Genomic DNA, 12,873 nt, shown 5'->3' on the forward strand with positions numbered 1-12,873 from the left:
AAAAAAATAATTACTTTACTGTTCGTAGTGTCTGTAGTGCTTTTAATTTAAAAATCTGGCAGTTGAAATAAATGATAAGCTAATCACTTAAAATGATTAGTATTTTCGCTTAAAAATGTTAAAATTTTATATTTTCTTCAATTTTTCAAAGTAAAATGATTTCTTTCAAAATAAAACAATGAAGGGTTGTTTTTCTTTGATTTATATATTTTTTAGCAATTCTAATTCCTCAAATTTATAATATTCCAAATATTTACATACCACTATCAAACCTTTGAACAAGAAACTTTGTTATATTATTACACAAATAGTATCATATAGTAAAACACTTTTACATAACACAAGGGGTGTACCTATAGTATATAGGTCGCGCAGTTCAATATAGATGGAATCCCACGAAAATTTATTTTTAGAAGAATTTACTCGTACTGTCAAGTCTGTTAATCTGTGATTTTGTTGTACCTTACGTTGGTGTTCGAAAACAGTCTGAATCAAAGTATTATTATATCGACCGACTGCTTCGGTAACAATTCTGAGGCTGTGAACCATTTTGCGGTTGATTTTAACTTTTGGTGCTCGAGCGGTTAATTTTATGTTGTCAAAAATAAGCCTGCTCGAGAGCATGGTTATTTTTGACAGATCGATGGTTATTTTCCGACACTGAAAAAAATCTTGCAATGAAAATTTTAATATTAATTCTTTAGTTGAAGTTATTTCCAGTGGAAAATAAAAAAAACCCAAATTACTTTCCGTCCGTCAAATTTTGAAAAGGGCCGCAGTTTTAGTTAAATTCACGCGTTTTTTTTGAAAACGGCCAATAAGCCACCTGTCAACTTCCACTTTCGAAAGAAATTGCAAGCGAGCTATGAAAGATAGAGTATTAAATTTATCAACAGACGAAAGAGAAAACTTTTCTCTGCCGTTTACTATTATGACTTACTCTCAGCGAATGCCGAGTCATTCGAAATTACTCTTCAAAGTGAATGTTGATGGATGGCTTATTGGCCGTTCTCAAAAAAAAGGCGTGAATTTAACTACTCGATACAAAATAACCGCTCAAGTGTCAGATTTCAACCAAAAGTAAAAATTAACCGCGAAATGATTCACAGGCTAAGTGTCAATTTTGATATCGAACGGAAAAGATGACAACGCAGTCGAGATTTTATTAACTCCGCAAATGTTTACACCTCCGAAACGACTCTTGTGATAGCGATGCAAAACACAGCAGCAAATAATCGTTCAAGTAGCAGCCAACACCGTCGAGATAAGATATACGGAGGTGATAAATCAGCTACACACGAATAATGTCACCTCCGATCTGAAGTGGCAATAGCATTCGACTCTGTCGGGTTGTTATCTGTACCTTAATACATGTTACCATTCTCACTGTCAGATAGGAACCACGGTTGCACTTTGGAGAAAATCTACACAAAAAACGTCGATCTAACATAGAATCGATGAGGTTCAACGTCCAATGTTACATTCAACACTGGAATCAATATTGAAAGAGTTTTGTATGAGATTGTCCCAACTATATTGAGGCTGTGAACCATTTTGCGGTTAATTTTAACTTTTGATTAAAATCTGACACTCGGGCGGTGAATTTGATGTTGTCAAAAATAAGCCTGCTCGAGAGCATGATTATTTTAGACAGATCGATGATTATTTTCCGACACTGAACAAAATCTTGCAATGAAAATTCTAATATTAATTCTTTAGTTGAAAATATTTCCAGTGGAAAATAAACCCAAATAACTTTCCGTCCGTCAAAATTTGAAATGAGCGACTGTTTTAGTTAAATTTAACTACTCGACACAAAATAACCACTCAAGTGTCAGATTTCAACCAAAAGTTAAAATTAACCGCGAAATGGTTCACAGCCTCAATATAAAATAATTTCCTGGGTGTAGAAAACATTTCGGAATGTCATCATGATGAAGGCAAACAGTAAGACGTGAAGTATTACATTTTTTCAAATTGTTGTTTTATTGTTTACCCATGTTGACTCAGTTTTGTACACAACAAAATATATATTGACTTTTTATAGATACTTTTTAGATACCAGGTAACGACTACTGGAATTCAATTTTGTTTTCTCTAACTTTTTAATTGTACATAGCAAATACGATTCAAACAACGTTCGGCAAGCAAGAGCTTTATCAGATAAACGAGTTCACAGCTGCTCTACAATCTGTGGATGCATATTTACATCATGGATTTTGTTGTTATTGTTTGTAGTGTTCCACCAATCCGAACGGTTGTTTAAACAAGTATGTCTAATTGTTTCCTGTTGCTACTATTGTTAATAATATTCTACTTTATCGGGTCTTATTTCCAAGTTCAGGCAAAAATAGCTATAATTTAAGGAAAAGGAAATATGATTTGTGATATAAATCAAAGGCATGGAGGATGGAATTGGCCTATTTGATCACACAGTGTATTTTCATTTGTGCTTGCAATCAATAATAATAATTTGTCAGAGAAAAACTTGTAAGTCTCTAATAAATTTTTCGATAAATATGTTTTTTGTCAATTTTACCTTTTTTCTGGTCTTGAATGAATAGAAGTTCTCAATAATGGGTTCCGTTATACTTGGCAATCCGACATTTTGGATATTATGGCTAAATAACGGTTATTAAATGATTTGTTACCTGGTTTGGTGTATTCAACAATCGGTTGCAGTTTATGATTCGCTTAAAAGTTGTTTATATTGACACTAGAACGGATCGATTAGGTTTTCTGATTTCACTAGTTTAGTCATCTATCTATTTATGGATCGGAAATTAAGATCATAAGGTATAGGTAACAAATAAGTTAATTAATGTTTTGCCACCTTGTACAATTTTATCTCAGGAACTGAGCTTATTAAAGACGAACAGGTACGGATATGTTTATCCAATTCCATTAAAATGACCGATTTCTAGGAGTTTGGCATGAGTGGATGTAAGGAGAGTGATGATAGCAATATTCAAAACGAGCCGACATGTCAAATTCAATATAAAGTATAAAAAATTGCAAACATTTCGGATTTTATTAAATGAAAAAAAAAAACATTTCGGATGAAATTATTGACGTGTTGTCAACATAACGACCACTCTTCTTACATCCGCTCTGGTTTGGCCTTACCCGACTGTCGTTATTACATTTTTTGCATCTCACTAGAGCTAATAATTAACACCCAACAACAGATTGTATTACTGAAAACCAGCATATTGAAAATAATAGAATCGGGCTTATGGTATTGGAATTTTGAATATAAATCAAATCTCCCTGGAGGATAATTTCTATTTTGTTTGTTCGTTTTTACTTCCTAACCTGGCTTAGGCCATATCTCATACATAAACCACGGAGTTTTACGGCAATACATGATTACATTTGAATTTACTATCTTTTAGATGAGCCTTTTCTCGATTTTCTCCAGTTAAAACAAATCACATGTCATTTTAGTTTTATGTTTTATATTAATTTTTTTCTTTTCGATCAAATTCAACCATGATTGTGATGTGAGATAATGCGTTGTGCCATTCGGAAATTAATGAGATTGATTTAAGAACCTAGACTAATTCGCTAAATAAATTTTACAAACATTTACAATATTTCAAATAATGCACGATACAAAAGTTCTGAATCACGTTTGGTTGGGGTACATTTCATTTACATATGCAAACTAAAACCACGAATAAGATGCTCAATAAAATAAATAAATAAGTAACCACACCAAACTTTCCGGCATACCAGAGACTCTAGTTATTTGCATTGCTAAGATGCTTAAGCTCGACACGTCTGGTAGAAGATATAAGTTAAGTTAATAGAAGATTTCTTCTTGCCTAAATAACCCTTGTCACTTCTTACCTTCCCGTTATATATCTTCACCTCCTTGCTCTCCCTTGAGAACTATCGTTCTACAATTTTCATTTTCTGTTTCTATCAAATAGTCTCTGGTTATCTAAATGTGGCAAAAATATATATCGACTATTATACTTAGTCGTTTAAATAAGAGAAAATGTGAACATAACAAAATCCCCAGCAAATGGAATAACACTACAGTAAAAATTTGTTTAAAATATTACATCTAAAGGCCCCTGTGCACATTCAATTTTCCGAACAGACAGATTTTCCTTAATATGAGTCGAAACGCTATTGTACCCATTAAATTCGTCAAAAATTGGAGACGAAAGACATTAGGATTTCCGACTTGAAACTGATTCAAGTGGAACAACCGATCGTGCCTAGAAAATTATTTAATTTCCAGTGACATAAATGAGTCGAACGAGCATCGTTCGACAGCTATTTGTGGTTTGTTTACATATTCATTCCGTAGCATTCAACTCTGTTCTATGTTATTCTTGTATCATTCCACATTTTGACAGTTCAGCAGTACTGTTTGTAAACAGAGATTTTTTTGTTTGTCTGTTGACAAATTGGATGAGAGCATTTACGGTCTATATCGCCTAAATAGAGTAATAAAACATTTGCTCAAGATTGAATACGGTTTGTTTATGAGATTTATTAAATAAAAGTGACTAGTTGCCAAGTGTAAAGATGATTGTTTAAAATGTTTATTTAAGCTTTTATTTAAGTTTTATTTAAGCTTGTTTGTAAACAGTACCGCTGAACTGTCAAGGATGAATTTTTGTTCATTCGTGACATCACGATAAAAAATTCATGCAGAATTACCTGTAATGTATTGATTTGTATACGTCCATACTAATTTCATGCAGAATACAGATTTAATATATATTGCCAAAACTATTTACACAATTGTGCCTACTTCTCATCCTCAAACGCAACACAAAATCGAACCCGTTTTGTTACAAATTTACTTGCTTCTGGTCTGCCGCCACTTAATTTCGGGTGAAAACTACCAACACAATAAAAAATAGTCTAGATGAACAACGTTGAGTCAAATAAATGGTTACCTTCCAATATCGCGAAAAAGTTCAATATGTTATCAACGTAATCCAATAATTTATAGTGACGATTCATTTTCAAATATTTTGATGAAATCAGGCATCCCTGCAAGCAGCTGATCGGTGTTGACAAACGAGGGGAAACCAACTAGTAAAAAAACTTTTACATAACACAAGGGGTGTACCGATAGTAATTAGTTCGCGCAGTACAATATAGGTGGAACTAGTGCATCACGAAAAATTATTTTGATAAGAATTTACTCATACTGTCATGTCTGTTAGTCTGTGGCACTAGTTCCACCTATATTGTACTGCGCAAACTATTTACTATCGGTACACCCCTTGTGTTACGTAAAAGTTTTTTTACTAGTTGGTTTCCCCTCGTTTGTCAACACTGATCCACTGCTTGCAGTGATGCCTGATTTCATCAAAATTTTTGCAAATGAATCGTCACAATAAATTATTGGACTACGTTGATAATATATTTAATTTTTTCGCGATGTTGGAAGGTAACCATTTATTTGTCTCAACGTTGTTCATCTAGACTATTTTTTTATTGTTTTGGTAGTTTTCACCCGAAATTAGGTGGCGGCAGACCAGAAGCAAGTAAATATTGTAGCAAAACGGGTTCGATTTTGTATTGCGTTTGAGGATGAGAAGTAGGCATAATTCTGTATATAGTTTTGGCAATATGTATTAAATCTGAATCCTGCATGAAATTTGCATGGACGTATACAAATCAATACATTACAGGTAATTCTGCATGAATGGCAACTCTGTTGGTAAATGAAAAAAATAAACACAGTATAGATGACAGACAGGATGTTTTTGATAGGGTAATGTGGCGCCATCATGACACATGTGAGTACTGTCCCAAATAAAGGAATATTCGAAATGACCGTTAAAATGATTGAAGAATCTAATTTGAGTGTCCTGTCTGTTAGTCTGTGTTACTGTGTAATGTCTTTTATAAATTTCAAGTGCAAGAAAATACCACAATAAATCGTTTTAATATATTATTGTGGTTTTCAGCGTGGCATAGAATGCGACAGAATACCCACAGAATAGCGAAATAATGAGCGTCAGAATTACAAATGCCAGGTTGCAGATTTGCATGTAATTTTGCCGAATTTTTTTGTTAGCAGACTCTTTACAGACTTTTAAAATAGCGTCGGGCTTCTTATTTGGTTTTTCTCGTCATATTTGTAAAATTTGACACTTGCTTTGGAGGATTTGTAGACATGAAAATTTTACCTGGCATCTCTGCAAAGGAGTTGGACAGTTGTTTTAACCTTTTCGCTGCCTGTTGTACCGAAGTTTACAACGTTTTCAAATCAAAAATTAGAGCAAATAGAGAAATAAATCGTCTGGTAAAATTAAATGCAATTGCAGATTTAAAAGGTAATATTCTCTAGCAACAAGAATTATTGGTTTGTGCAATAAAAACATCAACAATAAAAAATGACTGAATTTTTAGAGTAGACGATTTACAATATTTTTATAGTTAATATTGATAATGTTTTCAGTGACGCACTAGGTTTGGAAGACAAAGACATCGATTAATACAAAATATCGGCCCTTATTACCATTCTCACTTCCACTTTCACATTCACTTCACTTACATGTCACTTTACTTGATTTTCCCCATTACCAGTATCACGCATTGTGAAGTGATCACTGTAGTGGAAAAACTCCTTTTTTCAACGAAATGTTGGTGGCGTGATGTTCATAATGACATCAAGTTCATTCAAATAATTACTTTTGTCTTTGAAGCGATTTCCGTGCTAAGGACCTAAATTCACTTCACTCGATTTTCACCGTGAAGTGATACCCGTAATAAGAACCATCATTGTATAAATATTCTGGTTATAAAAACAATTGTCATTTAACGGCCAATTTAGGAAAATATTTTTCTGGATTGTGGTCTCGAAGGGGTTGAATTTCAATACATAACAAAAGCGAATTTCTATACATAACAAAAGCGAAGCAATAACTTATTGCCTTTCATATGTACTTTTCATTGAAAAAATAAAACCAAGACGCTAAAAATGTAGAACCGATTCTACCAATTTTGTATGGCAAGAATCCGACAGAAACAGAACCGTTAATAACCGCTAGGCGAAATTCTCCGCCAGAAACTGTTGTTGAATTGTTGTCAGACTTTTGCCGGAATTCTGGCAGAATTCCGTCGAAAATGGTTGGCAGACATAGCCAGCCGTCTGGGAAATCTGCCCGCCGCGTAAAAGTGGCTTAGAGAGAAGTAACAAAAAAAGTCCTGCTCTCAACTGATTTTTTTTGTACCAACAGATTACATTTATCCAAATGATATATATTACACGTTATCGTGAACCAATCTATCATACTATCATCTGTGAGTATCTATAATTTAACCTTCAATTCATAAGCGGCCCTTACACGAGCCATTAAAAATGTCATTACTAAAAAATAATATCATTTTAATGATATGTAATGGTGCAGTAATGACGAGATTTCTATCAAATTTGAAATACATCATTACTTAGTCATCATTCAAAATGACAAAAATACACTGAAAATAATTTGCATGCTAGCATGATGTGCAAAGCATTTGAACTATCACTACTTGTGGAACACATGAAACTTTTGAAAATATACACTCAATTCCTAAAATGAATGTAAAACCTGTTGATATTTAGTGGAAATCATGTTACATTTATCTAAAATGCACATAAAAATGATAAGATATATCGTTACCTCCAGATTCTATATATATTTCATATGAATGTCACATTGTTTTTCATATAGATTTCAATTGAAACACGGTTGACCGAATCAAGTGTTTTGCACATACATTTGTGCTGTATTCATTTCCACTTGAAAATGAAGTGTTTCACACATGTAGTTCAATTCAATAGCAAAACACATCACATCCAAAGGAAAAACACATCAATGCTATATGGAAAAAAATCTGATCTTGCATCTTAGTGAATTTGCACATGAAATCTTGAAACAAATGGCATTGGTTTTGTATTGAAATGAAAAAGCACATTAAATTGAATTGCTGTTTACATATGAATCGATCGTACAAATTTTTATCAGTGTAATGCTCGTGTAAAGAACTATTCACATATAGGGTAACAGAGGTATTTTGGCCACTTCATATATTTTGGCCCACCTAACAAACTTTATGGATTTAATCGATGTTAAGTAACCCATGTTGCATCAATTTGAAACTAATCACATTAAATTACCTATTGCGGAAGAATTTTTCAAAGATATTACAACATTTGGGGGATATTTTTACAAAGTGGGCCAAAATAAAATCAATCCTAAAGTGGGCCAAAATACCCCTGTTACCCTATTCGGTCCAGTTCAGTGCCGGCACGGCACCGTGCACGGATACTGATATTATTTCATTTGTTTTCTAAGCGCGCATTCACACCTATCCGGCACCGTACCGTTTCAGTGCAGCTCGCCGTCAGTGTAGCGTCCGTCCTGTTTGCCGGACGTCGTCACCGATATTTTTTTATTTTCACTGAAGTCGGTATGTCACTGCATTTGCTGTGCCGGAACGGATACAGAACGAAAGGATTCCGACAAAAAAAGAACACTGACGGCGCACTGAAGGCACTTTCACTGAACCGTCACGGAACTGAAATGTGTGAATAGTCCTTAAGGGCTACTATAAGGAAAGCTGGCTGGCGAAAAAATCTTGAAAATAAGTTTTTTACAGTGTTGTTTTTTGCAAGAAAGTTGCATGAGTTCTAGAACAATTTGAACTGGAGAAAATATGCCTTGATTGAAAGATTGTCGAATGCTGAATATTGGTACAAGAAGAAAAGTGAGAATTGGATTCTTCAAGCGTACAACGACTTTGGATTGGCCATCTTAGTCGTCCCAATCCAATTGAAAACGGTTGATCACAAATAAAAATTTAGCTTTAGAGGAATCGGCCTTGCAATTTGAAGCAGCTTGTTCGCCAAATTTTGAGGTGATTACGCGCAAAGTCTCGTCGCAGACAGACGAGTTGAGACAGGTGGCTCCTTCAACAGTCAACAAAGGTTAGCGTGTGTTTCCAATGCTATTAGTAAACTGTAGCTGTAAAATAATAAATACGCCTGAGCTGACATCCTAATGTATTTGGGCACTTGTTCTATAAGCCAGTTGTCGAATGTTATTGAGCCTTTACTGAGTTTTCAATCGTTTTCTTCTTTTTCTTCTATGATTTTTCCCGTTTTTCTGCTGACTTTTAATTGCATTTGAACAGAAAATTTTATTTAAGTGAATATGAAACTGATAAATGACCAATTCTTCATAGAATTCCAGCACAAACTGTTGAAATTTGCCGGGAAATCAACAAAAGGAAACCAACGAGAGCATGGTTCTTTTTGAAAGATCGATGGTTATTTTCCAACACTGAAAAAAATCTTGCAACGAAAATTCTAATATTAATTCTTTAGTTGAAATTCTTTCCAGTGGAAAATAAACCCAAATAACTTTCCGTCCGTCAAATTTTGAAATGGGCCGCATTTTTAGTAAAATTTAACTCCTCGACACAAAATAACCACTCAAGTTTCAGATTTCAACCAAAAGTTAAAATTAACCGCGAAATGGTTAGTCTTAGGCTGCAAACAGAGTGGAGGCCGGAAGCTGAGCTGAGCTTGGCGCTAACCAAAGCGGGAAATGTACTTATAGCAAATCAAAGGGACCCTGTCAGAGTGAAAGCTGAGCTTACTCTGCCAGAATCCCTTCGATTTGCTGCTAGTATCTTTCCCGCTTCTGGTCTGCTAATGTCAGTCACCTGCTCGGCTCAGCTTCTCGCGTTCAATCTGTATGCAGCCTTAGAAACGAGCAGTCGAGTAAGAATTCAATACTCAGTCCGTCTTTAAGACAGTGTGGATTTGTTTCGACCATCGACCAAGCGTTTCCATCAGTTCCAGTCGGATGAAGAGTCATGGTTTCTTAGGAATGGTAACCCTTTCAAAGAGAACGAAGATGCAAAACATCGAGGTGTTTTATAAATAAGATAAATGTTTCAATAATTAGGAGCGACTTCGTACCCACCTAGATCATTCCGCAGAATTCGGTAATTTTTAACCACTTTTCAATAGCTGACAGTTCGGTAATTGAATTAATTACAGAGTGTTCGGTAATTTATTCATCGTTATGTTAAAACCTATCGATACATCCGATAATATCAATAAAAACAACTAAGGAATGATGAGCAGTTTTTGTTTTGAAACCGACAGTTCAATGCATTTTAGTTTTATTTTTTTGAAACAATACTATTTTAAATTTTCCTACCACGATGTCAATAAAATGTTACTGACAGTGGCAAAAGCCGTAAAAATACCGAACAGCTAAACCAAATATTGGTGTGTATTATCGTATCTATCAATAATGGTTGAATTGAAGTATTTTTTCAGTAAATAAAAATTTTAATGTAGCATACTAATCATCTTATTTTTCTGCTTCATATTTTTAAACAAGCATCTTCCTGGTTTTATCTGAAATTGTTATATAATGTCCAGAATAAACAGAATTTTTTTTCAGATATTAATTGTAAAACATTATTTTCACAGGTCAATCAGTAAAGTGTATCCAATTCACAGTCATCTGTCAATGAGTTACCGGATTCCGGCAAATCCCATACATTCACTTTAATTTTACTGGCATGATCTGTAAATATCGAAATACCATTACTTTTTCCAATTTAGTACAATAATTTTGCCAATTTTCAGTGAATCAATTGATAGTGGTTAAAAATTTCGGTAAACATTACTGACTCCTTCGGTGAGAATCATATCTGTCAAATTAAATCATTTTCGGAAGTTGAAACGTGAAATTCTAGTCTTGCATCGATAAATTTGTACATTTGTTTACCGAAGTTCACGGCGCTCTTATATTTACGGATTATCTGTAAATTTTACCGAACGTCAGTAATGGATGATGTACAAGTAGGTATAATTATAACAGGAAGATGTTCAGTGCACTCTACCAATGAAACTTCTACTGAGATGATTACAAAATGGTAAAATTTTACTTTTTTACAAACTGTTCAGCTGTTTGAAAGTCAGTAAAATTTTACTAACATCCGTAAACATGATTTGGTGTGTAGTTTTAGTTTTCAAGTTTTAGTTGATTGAAGAAGCTTTGATTTTACGATTCTACAAGCATCAGTGTCTGGTGAATCATTTCGATACTTACATGAGCATCTCTTGCGGCCATCTTCGGGAAAACTGGAAATCAAAACGGAACGGAAGTAAACGAACTCAAACAAAAAAGTGCACCCCATTCAAACGTACAGGACAGAACGATATTGAATTGCACTGAAACAGCTAAAAACCGATAAGATTGCCTCCTTTTCTGATAAGGAATTTTCTTCTAAAAGTAACGCTTCGCTTCTATGAGTTTAATTTCTTCTGATATTAAATATATACTTTATATATGTACTTGGATGAAAAATGCTTTAGTATCACAATATTTCACAAAAACGTGTTTCTTCGTTTAGACACTCTTCCACAAAGTAACTGCTATAGAAACTGATCCCGCCGCATGCATGGTGATGCAATTTGGTTAGCACACCTTCGGCGTCTTCCCTAGCACACTGAGAGAGAGAGAGAGAGAGAGAAATTCTGGACATACCCACACGAATCGACGTGCGTGTTTTGCCAGTATCTAACTGCAGGGAAGAAGCATTCTCGTAGCTTACGCTTAGTGTTCTTCGCAGATTTCATTCAGGATCCGTTTTAAACTGTCCAGCCCTCTAAGGAACCCGCTGTCCGGTCCATGATGCACCTTGGAACTAATGCTGCACATAGAGTTTCCTTTCTTGATCTCGAATGTGGTATGTGCAAAGTCGATTATTCGCACATCAGCCATTCCGAGGGCACAATTTCCTGTACTGTTTCCACCAGTCGACGAAGATTTTGACTTGCAGCTCCATTTTCTTCGTAGAGTTTGGTGAACATTAGCTGATCTACTACCACTTTTTTCTTTGCCACGTAACCGCTTCGAACTGACAGCCGCCTCCTGCAGGAGATGCTCATCCTCGTCCTCATCGTCCACGGCACCTTCCTCTTCATCATCATCGAGATCATCCACCCCCTCATCTTCGTGATAGCCGGCATCAGACTGATCGTGAACCTTGCCGTAGCTACTGTTGCTATTGGTATTACTAATACTAATACTGTCGTAACAATTATTACTCGTCGGCACTGTCGATGCCGTTGCTGCCGTTGATACTTCCGTGGTTGGTGTAATCGTTACCGAGATATCCGTATGAGACGGTAAACAGCGTTCGCGATCCGCTTCCATCGCTTCCACACTGCTCACCTTCCGAACCGGTGGAACAACACGCCCACTGAAGCCACCATCAAAGCTGGGACTCTTATCGGGTTTGGGTTTTTGCACATGCGTCGGCACTACAAAAGCAGACGCGTAATCATCGCTGCTACTATTACTACTGTAGTTCATCCACGAGTCCATCGAATGTGGACTAGAACTAATGATGTTCTGCCCAGTTTCCTGTGGGACAACCATGGGAGAATCGCCGACTACTCCCGGGTATACTGTTTCTTCGGAAATCGGAACGAAGGGAACTTTCATCTGACCAGTTCCGCAATCACTAACGCCGGCAAAAGGTTTTGTCGTAGGTTCCATCGACGAGGGAGATCCTGCCGACGTGACGGATTGCGAAGTAACGGGACAAGCAGATGAGGATGCTGCTTTCGCAGCTGCTGCAGCCGCCGCAACCGTTGCCATAGACGCATTCAGGCGATGATGGGCAGAACTGGTGATCATGTCCTCATGAGACGAGGAGAGATTGCATTGTTCGATAGAACTGTTCGATGCGTCAGCATCGTAACAGTACGAGTTGGATTCCGTCTCGAGCAGATGGTAATCGTCGCCCGTCGGATGAGGTTCGATGAACACCGGTGCCGCAGGCGGTTCTTCGTAGCCTTCGTACACGATAAGTAGGGAG

General features: G+C 35.8%; 1 protein-coding gene across 2 annotated transcripts in view; it reads right to left on the minus strand.

Annotated features, from left to right (window-relative positions):
- Nucleotides 1-1,962: 1,962 nt before the first annotated feature.
- LOC131436024 (uncharacterized) overlaps nucleotides 1,963-12,873 on the minus strand; it is a 156,253-nt gene continuing 145,342 nt past the window's right edge. For both annotated transcript variants that reach the window (XM_058604445.1, XM_058604444.1), the window contains one exon: nucleotides 1,963-12,873. In XM_058604445.1, coding sequence (XP_058460428.1) covers nucleotides 11,604-12,873 — 1,270 coding nt within the window. In that variant the 3' untranslated portion in view covers nucleotides 1,963-11,603.

Source organism: Malaya genurostris, chromosome 3, assembly GCF_030247185.1.
Source record: "Malaya genurostris strain Urasoe2022 chromosome 3, Malgen_1.1, whole genome shotgun sequence".
Classification (NCBI taxonomy): domain Eukaryota; kingdom Metazoa; phylum Arthropoda; class Insecta; order Diptera; family Culicidae; genus Malaya; species Malaya genurostris.